The sequence below is a fragment of the Pelobates fuscus genome, chromosome 5 (genome assembly GCF_036172605.1).
Source record: "Pelobates fuscus isolate aPelFus1 chromosome 5, aPelFus1.pri, whole genome shotgun sequence".
NCBI classification, from domain to species: Eukaryota; Metazoa; Chordata; class Amphibia; order Anura; family Pelobatidae; genus Pelobates; species Pelobates fuscus.
Window position 1 is genome coordinate 51,177,764 of NC_086321.1, and position 19,538 is coordinate 51,197,301.

At 42.2% G+C, this 19,538-nt stretch overlaps 1 protein-coding gene across 1 annotated transcript in view; it reads left to right on the forward strand.

Annotated features, from left to right (window-relative positions):
- The first annotated feature begins 9,761 nt into the window (after positions 1 to 9,761).
- PIK3C3 (phosphatidylinositol 3-kinase catalytic subunit type 3) overlaps positions 9,762 to 19,538 on the forward strand; it is a 134,954-nt gene continuing 125,177 nt past the window's right edge. Inside the window, exons 1-2 of the mRNA XM_063453842.1 lie at positions 9,762 to 9,930; positions 10,844 to 11,032. Coding sequence (XP_063309912.1) covers positions 9,863 to 9,930; positions 10,844 to 11,032 — 257 coding nt within the window. The 5' untranslated portion in view covers positions 9,762 to 9,862. The remainder of the gene's footprint in view (positions 9,931 to 10,843; positions 11,033 to 19,538) is intronic.

Consider the following 19,538-nt stretch of genomic DNA (forward strand, 5'->3'; position numbering starts at 1 on the left):
AGCAGCATTGTAACCAGGCTGTGTGATACAAAGTAAATACAAATACAAAAAGAGAAGTCCTGCGCTTAAGCAGCAAGGATTACAACACACATCAGCCCCAATATATAGTAAAAACCAAAGAAAAGAAAATTTTACTTGCGCTTTCTCCTTAATCCCTATGTATATTTAGACAAATGGAGGTCATTTAGTTGCTCCAATGGCCATTGGAGGGATGCCCGCCTGCCAACGTCAAGGCAGACCCCCCTAAGCGGGTCCTAACACTGACCCTTCAGCCTGCTTCCTTGAGCTTCTGGCAAAGATATCTCTAATGAGACAGAAAGGGGTATTTTTTATATACACCCCTTTACTTATTGACCCTTAATAGGGAACACATGGGATGGGTAGCAGCATTGTAACCAGGCTGTGTGATACAAAGTAAATACAAATACAAAAAGAGAAGTCCTGCGCTTAAGCAGCAAGGACTACAACACACATCAGCCCCAATATATAGTAAAAACCAAAGAAAAGAAAATTTTACTTGCGCTTTCTCCTTAATCCCTATGTATATTTAGACAAATGGAGGTCATTTAGTTGCTCCAATGGCCATTGGAGGGATGCCCGCCTGCCAACGTCAAGGCAGACCCCCCTAAGCGGGTCCTAACACTGACCCTTCAGCCTGCTTCCTTGAGCTTCTGGCAAAGATATCTCTAATGAGACAGAAAGGGGTATTTTTTATATACACCCCTTTACTTATTAACCCTTAATAGGGAACACATGGGATGGGTAGCAGCATTGTAACCAGGCTGTGTGATACAAAGTAAATACAAATACAAAAAGAGAAGTCCTGCGCTTAAGCAGCAAGGACTAAAACACACATCAGCCCCAATATATAGTAAAAACCAAAGAAAAGAAAATGTTACTTGCGCTTTCTCCTTAATCCCTATGTATATTTAGACAAATGGAGGTCATTTAGTTGCTCCAATGGCCATTGGAGGGATGCCCGCCTGCCAACGTCTTTTTGTATTTGTATTTACTTTGTATCACACAGCCTGGTTACAATGCTGCTACCCATCCCATGTGTTCCCTATTAAGGGTTAATAAGTAAAGGGGTGTATATAAAAAATACCCCTTTCTGTCTCATTAGAGATATCTTTGCCAGAAGCTCAAGGAAGCAGGCTGAAGGGTCAGTGTTAGGACCCGCTTAGGGGGGTCTGCCTTGACGTTGGCAGGCGGGCATCCCTCCAATGGCCATTGGAGCAACTAAATGACCTCCATTTGTCTAAATATACATAGGGATTAAGGAGAAAGGTTCTAGCAATTGTCAAGTGAAAATTCAGCCCTGACGAGTAGAATTTCACCCCTGGTGAGTGTGCCTGCAGTGGCAAGTAACTTTTAAGGTCTGTCAAGAAGCACAGGACTTAACATTTTCGACCAATGCACATGATCAGAAAGAAGCCAAAGCCATGCATTGCACATCATGAGAGATAACGCCTGTTCCAGCAGTCGGAATCCCTGACTCTGCTCTGTTATATCATGCTTGTGTAAGATTGTTTGAGCAGGGTCTTCATCAACCTGTTGTTCCTGTCAAAATCTGTATTAGTTTGTCTAATTTGTTGTTCAAGTCCTCATAATAACATTGAAAAGTGCTGTGGAATTTGTTGCTGCCATATAAATACTACTAATAATAATAATACTGTTTGGCATAGCCTGAAATTAGGCTTTCTTTTGACTACACTGTTTAGTTTTTTACTTGCCTCTCTACAGGTTCTTTTTTATTAATCCTGACCATCTAAGGAAATATACCTCTATGACTTTGATTCATTTTTAGGGCTTTGCCTTGCACATAGCATGAATATCTATCTACTCATTGACATGAATGTGTATTTAAACTGGTCTGGCCCTATAAGCTTTTAGTTGGTCAGTCTTTCTGTCAGTGAAGCTGCAGCTACACATGAAATGTTAAACTAAGTGGAGAAATTCTACCATATCCTTAAGCCAATGTTCTACCCAAGAACAAGAATATTCATCTAGACCAGTTTCTCTTAGTTTGAAGACAACCCTATTGTGAGGAACTGTATCAAATGCCTTGGCAAAATCCAAGCAGATCACATCCACTGCAACACCCTGATCTATACTTCTACTTACACCTTCATAGAATGCAATTAGGATAATTTGACATGACCTATGTTTCATAAAACCATGCTGATTATTGCTAATAAGGTTCTTCCCAATGAATTCCTGAATATTATCCCTTAATTGCCCTTCAAATATTTTCCCAGTCACAGAAGTTAAGCTCACAGGTCTAGAATTTCCAGGAAAGGATTTTGAACCCTTTTTAAATATAGGCACAACATCTGCCTTCCTCCAAACCTCTGGTACAATACCTGAAACAAAATAATCTTGAAATATTAAATACAGAGGTTCACTTATTTCTGCACTTAGCTCCTTAAGTACTCGTGGGTGAACACCATCAGGCCCCGGAGCTTTATTTACATTAATTTTCTTTAACTGCTGTAGCACCTTGTCTCAAGTCATCCAATAACAAGTTATCTGCAAGTTTTTTGTAGCAATCATTTGCATATCTCTTGCCATAGGATCCTCATTAATATATACTGAAGTAAAATAGTTATTTAAAATTTCTGCATTTTGCTGATCTTCATTAACTAATAGACCCATCTCTGTTTCCAGTGTACCCACACTTTCATTTTTTAAAAAATTGGGGGTTGGTTTTGCATTCTTTGGCTATCAATTTCTCATTTTCTAGTTTAGCCACTTTAATTGCCTTTTTGCAAGTATTATTGGCTTGCAAATATATAGGATGCCTCTCATTTGTCCAATTTAAATGCTTTAAATGCCCTTTTCTTATTTTTAATCTCTTGTTTTACTTGTCTACTAAGCCACGTTTGTTTCAATTTGTTTCTTTTATATTTATTACCCAATGGTACACAAGGATAAATGTACCTTTCTAATACAGGGAGTGCAGAATTATTAGGCAAGTTGTATTTTTGAGGATTAATTTTATTATTGAACAACAACCATGTTCTCAATGAACCCAAAAAACTCATTAATATCAAAGCTGAATATTTTTGGAAGTAGTTTTTAGTTTGTTTTTAGTTTTAGCTATTTTAGGGGGATATCTGTGTGTGCAGGTGACTATTACTGTGCATAATTATTAGGCAACTTAACAAAAAACAAATATATACCCATTTCAATTATTTATTTTTACCAGTGAAACCAATATAACATCTCAACATTCACAAATATACATTTCTGACATTCAAAAACAAAACAAAAACAAATCAGTGACCAATATAGCCACCTTTCTTTGCAAGGACACTCAAAAGCCTGCCATCCATGGATTATGTCAGTGTTTTGATCTGTTCACCATCAACTTAGCGTGCAGAAGCAACCACAGCCTCCCAGACACTGTTCAGAGAGGTGTACTGTTTTCCCTCCTTGTAAATCTCACATTTGATGATGGACCACAGGTTCTCAATGGGGTTCAGATCAGGTGAACAAGGAGGCCATGTCATTAGATTTTCTTCTTGTATACCCTTTCTTGCCAACCACGCTGTGGAGTACTTGGACGCGTGTGATGGAGCATTGTCCTGCATGAAAATCATGTTTTTCTTGAAGGATGCAGACTTCTTCCTGTACCACTGCTTGAAGAAGGTGTCTTCCAGAAACTGGCAGTAGGACTGGGAGTTGAGCTTGACTCCATCCTCAACCCGAAAAGGCCCCACAAGCTCATCTTTGATGATACCAGCCCAAACCAGTACTCCACCTCCACCTTGCTGGCATCTGAGTCGGACTGGAGCTCTCTGCCCTTTACCAATCCAGCCACAGCCCCATCCATCTGGCCCATCAAGACTCACTCTCATTTCATCAGTCCATAAAACCTTAGAAAAATCAGTCTTGAGATATTTCTTGGCCCAGTCTTGACGTTTCAGCTTGTGTGTCTTGTTCAGTGGTGGTCGTCTTTCAGCCTTTCTTACCTTGGCCATGTCTCTGAGTATTGCACACCTTGTGCTTTTGGGCACTCCAGTGATGTTGCAGCTCTGAAATATGGGCAAACTGGTGGCAAGTGGCATCTTGGCAGCTGCACGCTTGACTTGTCTCAGTTCATGGGCAGTTATTTTGCGCCTTGGTTTTTCCACACGCTTCTTGCGACCCTGTTGACTATTTTGAATGAAACGCTTGATTGTTCGATGATCACGCTTCAGAAGCTTTGCAATTTTAAGAGTGCTGCATCCCTCTGCAAGATATCTCACTATTTTTGACTTTTCTGAGCCTGTCAAGTCCTTCTTTTGACCCATTTTGCCAAAAGAAAGGAAGTTGCCTAATAATTATGCACACCTGATATAGGGTGTTGATGTCATTAGACCACACCCCTTCTCATTACAGAGATGCACATCACCTAATATGCTTAATTGGTAGTAGGCTTTCGAGCCTATACAGCTTGGAGTAAGACAACATGCATAAAGAGGATGATGTGGTCAAAATACTCATTTGCCTAATAATTCTGCACTCCCTGTATTTGTTTGAAGAGCTTCCATTTATCCTCAGTGTTTTTTTTCACTTAGGAGTTTATGCCAGTCGATATGTTGTAGAGCTGCCCTAATCTTATTGAATTGGTGTTTTAGTATACCCCACATGCTTTTGCTTTTTTGAATGTATTAAAAAAATTACCATATTGTGATCACTATTTCCCAAATTCTCCACTACTTAAATGTTGGTCAAAAGATCAACATTGTTTTTATAACGAAATCCAGAGAAGCATCCTTTCTAGTTGGTGATTGTACCAGTTGTGACATGAAGGTGTAATTTAACACATTCAAAAACCTGATTCCCCTTGCTGAAGAACTAGTCACTCTATCCCAATTTATGTCCGGGTAATTAAAATCTCCAATAATTAACGTGTTAAGCTAATTTGCAGCTTTCCCAATTTGCTCTAACAGCTGTTCTTCCACATTAAAGGGACACTATAGTCACCTGAACAACTTTAACTTAATGAAGCAGTTTTGGTGTATAGAACATGCCCCTGCAGCCTCACTGCTCAATCCTCTGCCATTTAGGAGTTAAATCCCTTTGTTTATGAACCCTAGTCACACCTCCCTGCATGTGACTTGCACAGCCTTCCATAAACACTTCCTGTAAAGAGAGCCCTATTTAGGATTTCTTTATTGCAAGTTCTGTTTAATTAAAATTTTCTTATCCCCTGCTATGTTAATAGCTTGCTAGACCCTGCAAGAGCCTCCTGTATGTGATTAAAGTTCAATTTAGAGATTGAGATACAATTTTTAAAGGTAAATCACATCTGTTTGAAAGTGAAACCAGTTGTTTTTTCCTGCAGGCTCTGTCAATCATAGCCAGCGCAGGTGTGACAAGGGCTGTATAAACAGAAACAAAGTGATTTAACTCCCAAATGACAGTGAATTGAGCAGTGAAATTGCAGGGGAATGATCTATACACTAAAACTGCTTTATTTAGCTAAAGTAATTTAGGTGACCATAGTGTTCCTTTAATATTTACATTAGGTGGTTTATAACATATCCCAACCAATAATTGATTTCCCTTTGTTTGCCCCAAGCAGATATCTTCCCATAAAGCTTCCACATTTTCCTTGTCACACTCCACATGCCTAAGATTTGACTTTAACTCATGGATGACATACAAACAGGGCTGGCCTTAGGGGTGTGCGAGCTGTGCGGCCGCACAGGGTGCCATGGAACAGGGGGCGCCCTGTGGCCGACACAGCTTGCACTTGGCCGGTGTCAGGGGAGCTAAAATAGGTACCTGGGTGGAGGATTAATTATTCTCCACCAGGATCTATTAAAAAAATAAAATAAATTGCGGCAGCGGGGGCAGGGCTTAACAACCGGCGGAGGCGGGGCTTATCACGAGGCGGAGGCAGGGCTAATACATACCCGAAGCCCCTGCACAGGTAGAGGGATGAAGGAAGGACAACAACTCCCCCTTCCAGCCAAAATGGAATGAGGTAAGTTTGTATGTCTGTGTGTGTGTGACTGCCTGTGTGTGTGTGAGACTGTCTGCCTGCCTGTATGTGTGACTACCTGCCTTTGTGTGTGACTGTCTGACTGCCTGCCTGTGTGATTGTCTGCCCGCCTGCCTGTGTGTGACTGTCTGTCTGCCTGCCTGTGTATGACTATCTGCCTGCCTGTGTGTCTGCATGCCTGTGTGTGTGTTTGACTGTCTGTGTGACTGCCTGCCTGTGTGACTGTCTGTGTGACTACCTGTCCTTGTGTGTGACTGTCTGTCTAACTGCCTGTGTGTGTGTGCCTGCCTGCCTGTGTGTGACTGCCTGTGTGTGACTGTTTGCCTGTTTGCGTGACTGCCTGTGTGTGTGTGTGTCTGACTGCCTGCCTGTGTGGGGGGGTGTGTGACTGTTTGCCTGCCTGTGTGTGTGACTGCCTCCCTGCATGTGTGACTGTCTGCTGTGTGTAACTGTTCGTGATTGTGTGCCTGTAACTGTGTGTGACTGTCTGCCTTTAACTGTGTGTTTGGCTCTGTGACTGTCTGCCTGTAACTGAGCATGTGTGATTGTCTGCCTGTAACTGTGTGTGTGTGTGTGTGACTGTCTGCCTGTAACTGAGCGTGTCTGACTGTCTGCTTGTAACTGTTTGTGTGACTGTCTGCCTGTGCCTGTGTGTGTGACTGTATACAGGCAACATGGTGGGGAGTGGGGGGGGGGGGGGGGGGGGGGGCGCCGTGAAGCCTTGTCGCACAGGGCGCCTAATGGCCTAAGGCCAGCCCTGCATACAAACATACCCCACCACTCTTCTTGTTTTTCCTATCCTTCCTAAACATTACACTTTAGATGTTCTGGTGAGTATAGTGTCCCTTTAACATTGTAATTATGAGGAATTATTTTAGATTACTATTAATATTAGTGACTTAGGAAATGACTAAAATAATGTTAGTATAAAGGAATAAAAGAGAAAGTATAGATTGATCAGAGTGAGAAACAATAGGAAGAGGAGTCGAGGTGAGAAAAGGGATTGAACTAAAGGGGATGTTATCAGTAAGTGAATTTTAGGAGTTTGCAAATATATTAATGTAGATTACTGCGTAACCTTTCACCGGAGACAGTTTCAGCTTACAGAGTGCAGACATGTATTGTCACCTACCTGTCATTTACTTGGACGACAATGTGTTTTACCTGCTAAAGTCCCTTCTGGATTGCCTTATGCATGGTGAGATATATGGTAAGACATATTTAATCTCCTATTTATATTGAGAGCTCTGATCCCCCTCCCCCCGCAAAAAAATTTATCCCCCTCCCCCCCCCAAAGCATCTTCATATGTGTGCCTCTTAACCCACCTTTTGTTTCTTATCCCCTTTTTTAAATCTCTTATCCCCTTTAGTTTATCTTGTCCCCTATTTTTCCCCATTGTGTGTCTTATACCTCCCTTGTGTATCTCTTACAACCCCCCTTTGTGTGTCTCCTTCTCTCCCAGCCCCTTTGTGTCTTTTACTCTTTCCAACTCCTTTGTATGTTTCTCTTTCACTCCCAGACCATCTATCTCCCCGCAGCCCCTCTGTGTCTTTTTCCTCTTTTCCAGCCCCTCTGTGTCTCTTTCACCCCCAGCTCCTTTGTATTTCCTCGCCCATGCCCTTCTGTGTGTTGCTTTTATCCCCAGTTCATCTTTCTTACCCCCAGGCCCATCTGTGTGTCTTGCTACCCCCTACATGTCCCTCTGTGTGTCGTTCTGTCCACTCAGGCCTCAGCTGCTGCACTGAGCAGGGAAGTAAAGTACTAGAAAGCATTGGGCACTGGTCATTGGCAGGGAACATCAGCTGATGTTCTCAGCCCATTACTGGCTGCCCAGTGTGACTAACATATGCATGCCTACCAACTTTTGGGGTGACATTCCTGATTTTGGAGTCCTGTGCCGCTTTAGTTTCCTGGTGTGCTACATTCATGGCCACCAGGGAACTGTCTCCGGGCACCACAGTGCAAGGGCATGCAGTGGGTTCTAGGACCATGCAGAAAACGCTATGTAGGGGGCTGGTCAGGATGTTGTCTGTGAGTCTGGTGTGCTTGGGACTTCAATTAGATGAAATGGTCTGGGTACCTATAGTGTCCCTTTAAGTATTGTGGCGAATATCCATATAGTTATGTAACTCTGAAATGCAAACCCAACTGATAATATTGGATAAGCCTGCTGTCTGGTAAGAGAAGAGTTAATAGGCAAAAGTATCAGTAGACATGTGCAATTCGTTTCGGTCCGAATTTAAATTCAGACGAATTTCGGCAATTAGGACATTCGGATGCTTCAGAATGTCCGAATTTCGGAAGTGCCGAACCGAACTGAATGTCCGAAGTCCCGAAATGCTGAAGTCCCGAATTTGGGAAGTTCCGAACCGAACCAAATTGCTGAATTTCGGAAGAACAGAAGTGCTTCGGATATCTGAAAAGTGGCAAAACAGGAGAGGGAGGTAAAATTAAGGGAATGATGACAGGAATCTAACCCTACTCCTAACCATAGCCTCAACCTTCCTCTAACCTGATCCCTTGCCCTACCCCTAGTAGGGTTAGGGTTAAGGATAGAGGTAGTGTTAGGGATAGAGGTAGGGTTATGGGTAGGGTTAAGGATAGAGGTAGGGTTAGGGTAAGGGGAAGGGTTATAGGGTAGTGTTTTGGGGTAGGGTTAGGGGTAGGGTTATGGAATTGCCGAATTTCGGAAATGCCGAACCGCCGAATATCAGAGGTCCCGCATTTCAGAAGTGCCAAACCGAACCGAATTTTTTGCCTAGGTATCAGCAATATAATTTTAACTTGTAGCTTGTTTAGCAAAACATTTTTAACTCAAGGCCAACGGATGTTAGTGCTCCCCTTATCTAAACCTTCCTGCAAGATAAGTGTTAACCAAGGGTATGTGTATAATATTGGGAGACACTGTGGGATGGCAGCTAAACCGCCATTTGTTTGTAACTGATAACTTGTATATAAGCAACATTCCAAGCTCTCTGTCTCTCAGAATCAGTTTGGACCGCTTCTCTCTCTCTATTGGAATAAAGACGGGACCCTTTACTTCCACTACTCCGGACTCTAACTAGATCTTTGGAAAAGACTTTTCAGAGCATATTGAATGTTCGGCTACCAGTACTGAAACCTGGTTACCAGGATGGACCATCTGTCAGTCAGGAGCCCACCCTCCCCCTCTGGCTCTGGGTGGGTCTCTCAGGTCCTTATACTTTCTAGTATTTTAAAATTCCTCCTGATCTGGTCAACTAAGTTATTTATTTATTTTTTTTATCTGTTTTTCCCCATCCCCAATATGAAAGAAATGGAATTCATTTTCTAAACAATTACATGATATGTGTATTTGCAATAAATGTTGATATGTAACTTTTACATTCTAATTGTGAACATGCGAATGACTGGGCTTCACTTCTATTGTGTAATAACACACCAAGTCTGACCCAGTGTGTCCAACCACAACATGGCGGCGTCACCAGCTGTTTCCGCTGTTTGTAAACAGGCAGATGGTGTAAAAAAAAAACCACGAGAGTTCGAAAACAACTGTAACAGTAACTCTCCGCCCAATAAGTTTTGGGCTCCGATAAAATGGCCACCGACCCATCAACCCAATGCCCTGCATTAGGCACAGTCTGTTCGCGGATGATGTTCTATGTCTCTAGTGATTGGAGTATTCGAGGGCCACGCCCTTAGAGGCGTGCCGGGTGCGCTCGCTGGTCGATGATTGGTCTCGATCCGCCGTTGCCATTAGTTACAGCGGAAGTCCCGTGAAGTCCCGCGGCAGACAATAGATGAAAGCTGCCGGGTCGTTGCGGGTCTGCGGTGTTGTTGTTTTTCCTGCCGGAGCCGGAACTCGCGGGTAGAGCTGTCAGAGCAGCATGGCGGAGGCTGACAGGTTTAACTATGTGTACAGCTGGGAGCTGAACGTCAGCGTGGAGCTCAAAATGTGAGTCTGCAGGCAGTGAGCGGGTCCTCTGTGAACTTCCTGCATGGGGGCAATGGGACTAGGGCATGCTGGGACTTGTAGTGTGCTGGTAACTGAGAGCTCTGTGTGAGTGACTTCTGGTGGAGCTCTGTGGTAATGGTTTCTTGTGGAGCTCTGTGTTGGTGTCTTCTGGTGGAGCTCTGTGGTAATGGTTTCTTGTGGAGCTCTGTGGTAATGGCTTCTGGTGGAGCTCTGTGGTAATGGCTTCTGGTGGAGCTCTGTGTTGGTAGAGCTCTGTCTTGGAGCTCTGTGGTAATTGCTCTTATTTCCACATGATTACATACTCTGGAAATCCAGTTCCCTCAATGTGTTTGTGGGTTTTGTTGCTGATCATTTATGTACAGGGCTTTGTCAAGCACACATTTTGGTTGTAATGTAATAAGATTTCTTCACACATAATAATAATAATAATAATAATTATTACCACCATTTATATAGCGCCAACAGATTCCGTAGCGCTTTACAATATCTACATGATGTATTGTTTATCTCTTTCTAGAAGACTGACCAGATTACCAGTTAGTTTTTATCTGGATTTAGTGTTTTGTGGTACCCAGAATATGCCAGCCTGGTCCGTGTAAGTAGGGCAGCACTAATGATATAGCCTTTTATAGGCTATGCTGACAGTGATCTGTTATCCCTTGGTGATGACCGCCAATTTAGGAGTGTGGCTTCTCTCTTTTGAGTGTTCGAGGTTGTTGTGGTATACTGCAAAATGAATCACCCTGAGGTTTTGTTGCCTGTCATTATAATGCTAACCTCTAGTGAACCTTGTTATTTTGTAATAATAATTTGTAGTAGAACAATGTTGCTTTGACTGCTTCTAACATTGTTGCTATTGATAAATTTGAATCCTGTTATTTTGTGCTTGCAGAGGGAGTTTAGAAGGAAAACGAGAGCCAAAAAGTTACAGAGCAGTGCTTGAGGATCCAATGCTCCGGTTTTCAGGGCTGTACCAAGACCAGTGCTCCGATCTCTATGTTACCTGCCAAGTTTTTGCTGATGGGAAGCCCTTGGCTCTGCCAGTGAGGACATCTTACAAAGCTTTCAGTACCAGATGGAAGTAAGTACAGCTATTCCTTACCATTACTGTACTATGTATACAATGGTAGAGGTTTTAAGAGCTACAATTCTGTGGAGTTTTTGACAAGTTGAAAATATCATCCATATTGACATTCTTCAATCCTTCCCAGAATTCACAGTCCAGCCAATCCTCTCATCCATCTTTTCTCCACTGCCTAGAATCTACTCATTTCCATATCACCGCACACAGGTTGATTCTCTCCTCTTGCTTTTATTTAAAGTCCTTTTTAAAATGGTCTGAGTACTTACAGTGGTGGGGCAACCAGGGCACTTCTATTTTAGCTATTCCATTATTTCTGCCTCTTTCATTTGTGATCCGACCTGGTTTCTTACTAGTTATTTTTTTGCCCTCTGTTACTTGTGAGGGGTTGTAGACTCCGTGTGAATCTTCAAACAAGGCGTTGAAATTACATGGTTTTTAAAGCCGTTCAGATTCATCCTTAAAGGACCACTATAGTGCCAGGAAAGCATACTTGTTTTCCTGGCACTATAGTGCCCTGAGGGTGCCCACACCTTAAGGGTCCCACTCCTGCCGGGCTGGATGGAGAGGAAGGGGTTAAACACTTACCTTTCTCCAGCCCCCTCCCACTCTCCTCCTCCTTTCCCCGTCATCGGCTGCATGCGCAGCAAGAGCTGCGCGCGCATTTAGCCAGTCTCATAGGAAAGCATTCTTAATGCTTTCCTATGGACGCTGGCGTCTTCTCACTGTGAAAATCACAGTGAGAAGCGCGGAAGCGCCTCTAGCGGCTGTCAATGAGACAGCCACTAGAGGCTGAATTAACCCTAAAGTAAACATAGCATAAACATAAAGTAAACCTAGCTCTGAAACTGCTATGTTTACAGCAGAAAGGGTTAATCCTAGGTGGACCTGGCACCCAGACCACTTCATTAAGCTGAAGTGGTCTGGGTGCCTATAGTGGTCCTTTAATATCTTGCTGCAAGGAATGCCTTTTTTTGGTTTGTCTCTTGTGTTTTTTTGAGTTGTTTCTTTGTACTACTTATTATTTGGTATGTGTATAGCACCATCATATTCTGCAGTGGTGTACAATTGAGGGAAAGGTTTTTCTGGCCTCAATGTACAATTGAGGCCAGAAAGGTTTTGTCATGTATAAATAGGGGCATAAATTCTCGGGATGAAAATATAATTTTGCCTCTTTATAAATCGCTGGTAAGACCACACCTTGAATATGCTGTGCAATTTTGGGCGCCTGTTCTAAAGAAAGATATTATGGCACTAGAATAAGTCCAGAGACGAGCTACAAAATTGATAAAAGGAATGGAGCATTTTAGCTATGAATAAAGGTTAAAAAAATTCAATCTGTTTAGTTTGGAAAAACGGCGCCTGAGAGGGGATATAACTTTATACAAATATATTCAGGGCCAGTACTAACCTTTATCTGGAAATCTGTTCATAAACAGGGCTATACATAGGACGCAAGGTCACACATTTAGGTTGGAAGAAAGGAGACTTCATCTAAGGCAAAGAAAAGGTTTTTATACAGTAAGAGCAATAAGGGTATGGAATTCTCTGCCTGAAGAGGTGGTTTTGTCAGTCACTACAGATGTTTAAACTGCAATTGGATAAATACTTATAAACACATAACATACAGGGATATAATTTCTAATTAGTGGGGTAATAGCTGCTTGATCCAAGGAGACATCTGACTGCTATTTTGGGGTCAAGAAGGAATTTTTTCGTAGTTTTGTGGCAAAAATGGAAGCGCTTCAGACTAGGTTTTTTGCCTTCTTTTGGATCAACAGCAACAACATGTGTGAGGAAGGCTGAACTTGATGGACGCAAGTCTCTTTTCAGCTATGTAACTAGCTTTGCTATTCAAGTAGTGCATATTGCTGTTGCTACCAACAGAGGGTGCTATACAGGCTCAAAATCCACTTAGTTTGTTACAAGCATCAGCAGGACAGGAGAGCACACAACCACTAACAGTGTACAAACACATTAAAAGCACCCCGCACCTATAATGAGCACAGGATGACTTAGACATAGTAGCTATTTAGAGACCTTTGTAAAGTGTCCTTCTGCCTCCAGTCACAAGTGTTTTGCAAGCTCTATTCTCTGTACAGAAACACTGAAGTTTGTATTCTACAGTTTGATTCATAAATTAAAAACCAACAAAAATCAAAACAAAAGTACTAAAATTAATAAAATACTATTGACCTGAAACCCACCACAAGACTAGAGAAAAGCAAATACAATACTTTTTATTCAAATCTAATTCTTGAGCTTAGAATCCAAAGGTGGTCACGGGGAGTTGAGACAAAAGGATTGCAGGGCATATTTGAAGTAGTGACCAGAGATTTGGGGGTTATATGCAAACACATCGTAGCTCATGAGGTAATTAAACTGTTAATTGGTGATCTCTAAAGCCACAATGCTATAAAAGAAACTGGATGGAGTCAGTGCAGTTGATTTCTACTCATTATAACTAAATTTTCACTCGCTAGGGGCAAGTTAACATTTAGAGCCCTGGCCACTAGAGTTGTTTCCTAGTAAAGGTTTTAAATTAAGTTCTATATCAGGTTTGGTTTTAAATGCTTGAATTCTTCTTATAAAGTGTTCCTTTATAAGTTATGACAGGTACAAACATATTTTTGGAACAATAAAGGAAAACCTGTTGAGTTGGGAGGAGAGCAGAGAGGGTGGATTTAGGGATATGTATGTATATTTGATTTATTTACTCCTCATGGCGGAGCAAAGATTGATAACCAAAAACAGTTATTTTCCTGTTCATTAATTTATTTTAATTTTCTAAACATATAAAGTTTGTGTATATGTATATTGTGTGTGTGTGTGTGTGTGTGAGAAAATATATATAATTTGTGGTCAGGACAATAACAGCCATAAGTATAATTGATACCTTCTCATACTAGTAGGAGTATGACTAATTAGGTTGAGGTGTGCTGAAACCAACGTATTGGTAGACCTGTAAATAAAGTGGGCCCACCAAGGAAGGTAGATTAAGTGAAATAATAATAATTTAAAAAAAAGGTGGAGTGGTGGGTGGGACTCGAAATGAAACGAAAGCCTAGGAGGAGTATAGGGCAGGGGGTGAGGATTTATATCAGCACTGGCCCCTCCCACAACTCCAGGCACGCCTTTATAAATACATACACACACATATATATATATATATATATATATATATATATATATATATATATATATATATATATATATATATATATATATAGTCAATGCATTGTTAAACACAGATATGCAACACCAGTCATGCTAAGACTTGATTTTCCCACAGAAATCTCGAATTTGCAGTGATGTTACTACTGCAAAGGATTCTGGGTGGGCATATGCAAACTGGTTCAACAAAGAATCACACATTTTCCTCCTCATTCCATTTTAAACATGGATTACTTGGGGTTTGTGTTTGCTGTATACAACAGCTTTGAAACCACTCAGGAAACAGCTGTTTTGTTGTTAATGCAACTCATCAGCATCAGGTTGGTTACTCAACCTAAAAAATAAATGAGATAGATATAGACATCTCTCTCTTATACTCTCTATATCTATCTATCAGTCCTTGGTATAACCACAAATTCCAAGGACTGAAAGAAGAACTAGAAAGGATGTGGAAAGTAAAGGCAGTAGTAGTCCCGGTTGTGATAGGAGCTCTTGGTGCTGTGGCTTCACTGGATTCCAGGTGGGACATCTGAGATCGCTGTCCAGAAAAGTGCAGTTCTAGAAACAGCTAAGATACTGCGCAGAACCCTCAGACTCCCAGGCCTCTGGTAGAGGACCCGAGAATGAGGAATAAATATACCACCCAGGAGGGGTGAGAAAATCAAATATAAATTATATATTCCCTGTTCCAAATTATTATGCAAATTATATTTTTCTCCTTTACCTAAATAATTGATGTAAATAAGTCAGCATAATTCTTATTGTAACGGATCGACGGGCACCCCGACTGGGTGCCTCCGTTAATGGATGCTCCTAGCGTTTCCTGAGGACTCCAAGCACTGCAGCAGACACCACAACCACGAATCAGAGAAGCGTGTAAATCCTCAAGCATATGAATGCTGTAGACAGTTGAATAGGAAACCATATGAATAGGTTTACACTCCTAGCAGTCAAACTGGAACAGCATACAATAAAACCTCCCCCAACTTTGAGGGTTAAGCAGGAACTCCTAGATTTATTCACACACTGTCTTATGAAGGATTCTCCCATGCAAGGGAGGGATTTACAATACACCAATCACACAATGGTTACATCCCACAGATTCCCTCCCCTTAGCCTGTGAGGTAATCCAATTATACATACAGTTTAAAACATTCTTTTTACCCAACTTTCATAACTCTAAAACCATACATCCAATTCACATAAAAATTACATATTCACAATCAATCCATTCAGGGGAACAACATATCAAATGGCATGAATCAGACCAGGGGTTCAGAAGTTAGTAAAATATATTTTAAAACCCCCTGCCAGCATGGCTTTCCGGCCCAGACCAGTTTCAGAGTCTTCTATTCTGGAGATAATTGAGAAGTAATTCAATTATCTCCCAGGACACAGACAAGACTCCATTATGCACATGGTGAGCACAAAGCAATAAAATACTATAAAATACACACACATTTTATACATAAAACACAGACATGTCACATATCCCCAGATAGCTGGGATCTGAGCGCACAAAACTACCAAATAGCGCTCAGATCCTATTCACACAGTTCAATTGCCATGGAGCCGAAGTCTTTAACTACACGAATGGGCTCCATGGCATAGCTATCTGGGTTAACACATTCACATAAAGTCGGGTCCATAGTCCAAAGGCAAGAGGCGGGCAAGCAGCCCCCTCCAAGTACACGTGGCGAGGTCGGTTTCGCCACACTTATTTTATCAACTATTAAGAGTACAATTCAAATTTTAATGATAACCGTATTTTTTTTAAACATAAACTTATAATGCACTGTTCCAAATTATTACGCACAGTAAGTTTTAAAACACTTTATAGGTTGTAAAGAACTGAAAATTGTCACTTGTTGTGTTTGCAGGATATTTACTGAAATCAAAAGCTATTTCAATCAAACTTATAACAACGTTTTAACAGGTCACGTTACATTTTGACATAGGACCCCTTATTTGATAGCAGCTTCACAAGTCTTGCATCCATTGAACTTGTGAGTTTTTGGACAGTTTCTGCTTGAATTTGTTTGCAAGATGTCAGAATAGTCTCCCAGAGCTGCTGTTTGGATGTAAACTGCCTCCCACCCTCATATCTTTTGCTTGAGGATGCTCCAAAGGTTCTCAATAGGATTGAGGTCAGGGGAGGATGGAGGCCACATCATGACTGTCTCTCCTTTTATCCCCATAGCAGCCATTGATGCAGAGGTATTCTTTGCAGCATGAGATGGTGCATTGTCATTCATGAAGATGATTTTATTACGGAAAGCATAGTTCTTCCTTCTGTACCAGGGAAGAAAGTGGTCAGTCAGAAACTCCACATACTTTACACCTTTAGGGACCCAAAAGGGGCCAACCAGCTCTCTTCCCATGATTCCGGCCCAAAACATGACTCCACCACCGCCTTGCTGACGTCGCAGCCTTGTTGGAACAGGGTGGCCGTCCACCAACCATCCACTACTCCATCCATCTGGACCATCCAGGGTTGCACGGCACTCATCAGTGAACAGGACTGTTTGAAAATTAGTCTTCATGTAATTTTCTGCCCAATGCAGCCGCTTCTGCTTGTGAGCATTGGTTAGTTGTGGCCGAATAGAAGGTTTATGCACAGTTGCAAGACTCAGGAGGACTCTACACCTTGATGTCCGTGGGACAGCAGCTTCAAATATCTGTCTGTTGCTATGTAATGGTATTTTAGCAACTGCTCTCTTGATCCGATGCATGGATCTGGCAGAAATCTTCCTCAATGTGCCTTTATCTGCACGAACCCGTCTGTGCTCTGAAACAGCCACAAATCTCTTAATAGTGCGATGATCACGCTTAAGTTTTTGTGAAATATCTAATGTTTTCATACCTCGTCCAAGGCATTGAACTATTTCACTCTTTTCGGCAGCAGAGAGATCCTTTTTCTTCCCCATATTGCATGAAAATGGTGCTCTGCTTAATAATGTAGAACACCCTCCTTTAGTAGTTTTTCCTTAAATTGGGCTCACCTGGTAATCTAATTATCACAGGTGTCCGAGATTGTTTTCAGTGATTTCAGTGATTGTTTTCAAAAGAGCCCTGAGACACAATGCCATCCATGAGTTAAACTGAAAAACAAAATATTTAATTTTTGTGACACTTAAATAGAATTTGCATAATAATTTGGAACAGGGTGTGTGTGTATGTGTATGTGTATGTGTATGTGTGTGTGTGTATATATATATATATATATGTATGTATGTATGTATGTATGTATGTATGTATGTATGTATGTATGTATGTATGTATGTATGTATGTATGTATGTATGTATGTATGTATGTATGTATGTATGTATGTATGTATGTATGTATGTATGTGTGTGTATATATATATATATATATGTATATATATATATACAATACACAAGATCCAGCACACTCTCCTATCTACTAAACAGCAACTTCAATGTTGACAGATTATTCGTTTTAAAAAAAAAAAAAAAAAAAAAACTTTTACAAACACCTAATCTAGGCAAAGAAAATGGGGATTTAGTTACATTATATGATCATACATTGCATAAGCCTGCCACAACGTCAATGTACCCCATCTTTGGCAGGTCCTACTCTCACAGTCTAATGTCTGCTCTTATGAGATTAACCACTTACTTGGGAAAAAAATTCCATCTGAGGCTCTCTGCAGTACAAGGCTAAATAGGGACCTGAGATGAGGCACCTGTAACAGAGGTTTTTTTTTGCCTAGATTAGGTGTTTTTTTAAAAAAAAACACCTAATCTAGGCAAAAAAACCTCTGTTACAGGTGCCTCATCTCAGGTCCCTATTTAGCCTTGTACTGCAGAGAGCCTCAGATGGAATTTTTTTCCCAAGTACCGTATATACTCGAGTATAAGCCGACCCGAATATAAGCCGAGGCCCCTAATTTTTCCCCAAAAAACTGGGAAAACTTATTGACTCGAGTATAAGACTAGGGTGGGAAATGCAGCAGCTACTGGTAAATTTCTAAATAAAATTAGATCCTAAAAAAATATATTAATTGAATATTTATTTACAGTGTGTGTATAATGAATGCAGTGTGTGCGTATGAGTGCAGCGTGTGTGCGTATGAGTGCAGCGTGTGTGCGTATGAGTGCAGCGTGTGTGCGTATGAGTGCAGCGTGTGTGTGTATGAGTGCAGCGTGTGTGTGTATGAGTGCAGCGTGTGTGTGTATGAGTGCAGCGTGTGTGTGTATGAGTGCAGCGTGTGTGTGTATGAGTGCAGCGTGTGTGTGTATGAGTGCAGCGTGTGTGTGTATGAGTGCAGCGTGTGTGTGTATGAGTGCAGCGTGTGTGTGTATGAGTGCAGTGTGTGTATGAATGCAGTGTGTGCAGGGCCGGTGCAAGGATATTTGCCCCCCCCATATGTCCTGACCTCCCCTCCTCCTCCCTCAGTGGTCCTTACCTCCCCACCCCCGTGTTCCTTCACCCCCCTCCCCCAGTGGTCCTGACTCACCCCTCCCCTAGTGGTCCTTACCCTTCCCTCCCCTAGTGGTCCTTACTTCCCCCTCCCCTCCCCTAGTGGTCCTTACTTCCCCCTCCCCTCCCCTAGTGGTCCTTATCCCCCCCTCCCTCCCATAGTGGTCCTTATCCCCCTCCCTCCCATAGTGGTCCTTATCCCCCTCCCTCCCATAGTGGTCCTTATCCCCCTCCCTCCCATAGTGGTCCTTATCCCCCTCCCTCCCATAGTGGTCCTAATCCCCCCCTCCCTCCCATAGTGGTCCTTTTCTCCCCCCCTCCCTCCCATAGTGGTCCTTATCCCACCCCCCTCCCTCCGATAGTGGTCCTTATCCCCCCCTCCCTTCCATAGTGGTATAGTGGTCCTTATCCCCCCCCTCCCTCCCATAGTGGTCCTTATCCCCCCTCCCTCCCATAGCGGTCCTTATACCCCCCTCCCTCCCATAGTGGTCCTTATCCCACCCCCTCCCTCCCATAGTGCTCCTTATACCCCCCCTCCCCTCCCACAGTGGTCCTTATACCCCCTTTTTTTTTTTTTTTTTTTATTATTATTATTAGTATTATTTTTTATTATTATTTCTTTTTATTTATATTTGTATTTATTTTTCGTCCCCCCTCCCTGCTTGATACATGGCAGGGAGGGGGGCTCTCCTTCCCTGGTGGTCCAGTGGCAGTTCAGTGGGGGGAGAGGGGTGCTGGCAGAGCTGTAACTTACCTGTTCTGCAGCTCCTGTCAGCTCTCTCCTCCTCTGCGCCGTCCGTGCAGCTCCTTCTATCAGCTCACACTGTAAGTCTCGCGAGAGCCGCGGCTCTCGCGAGATTTACACTGGGAGCTGACCGAGGTGCTGAA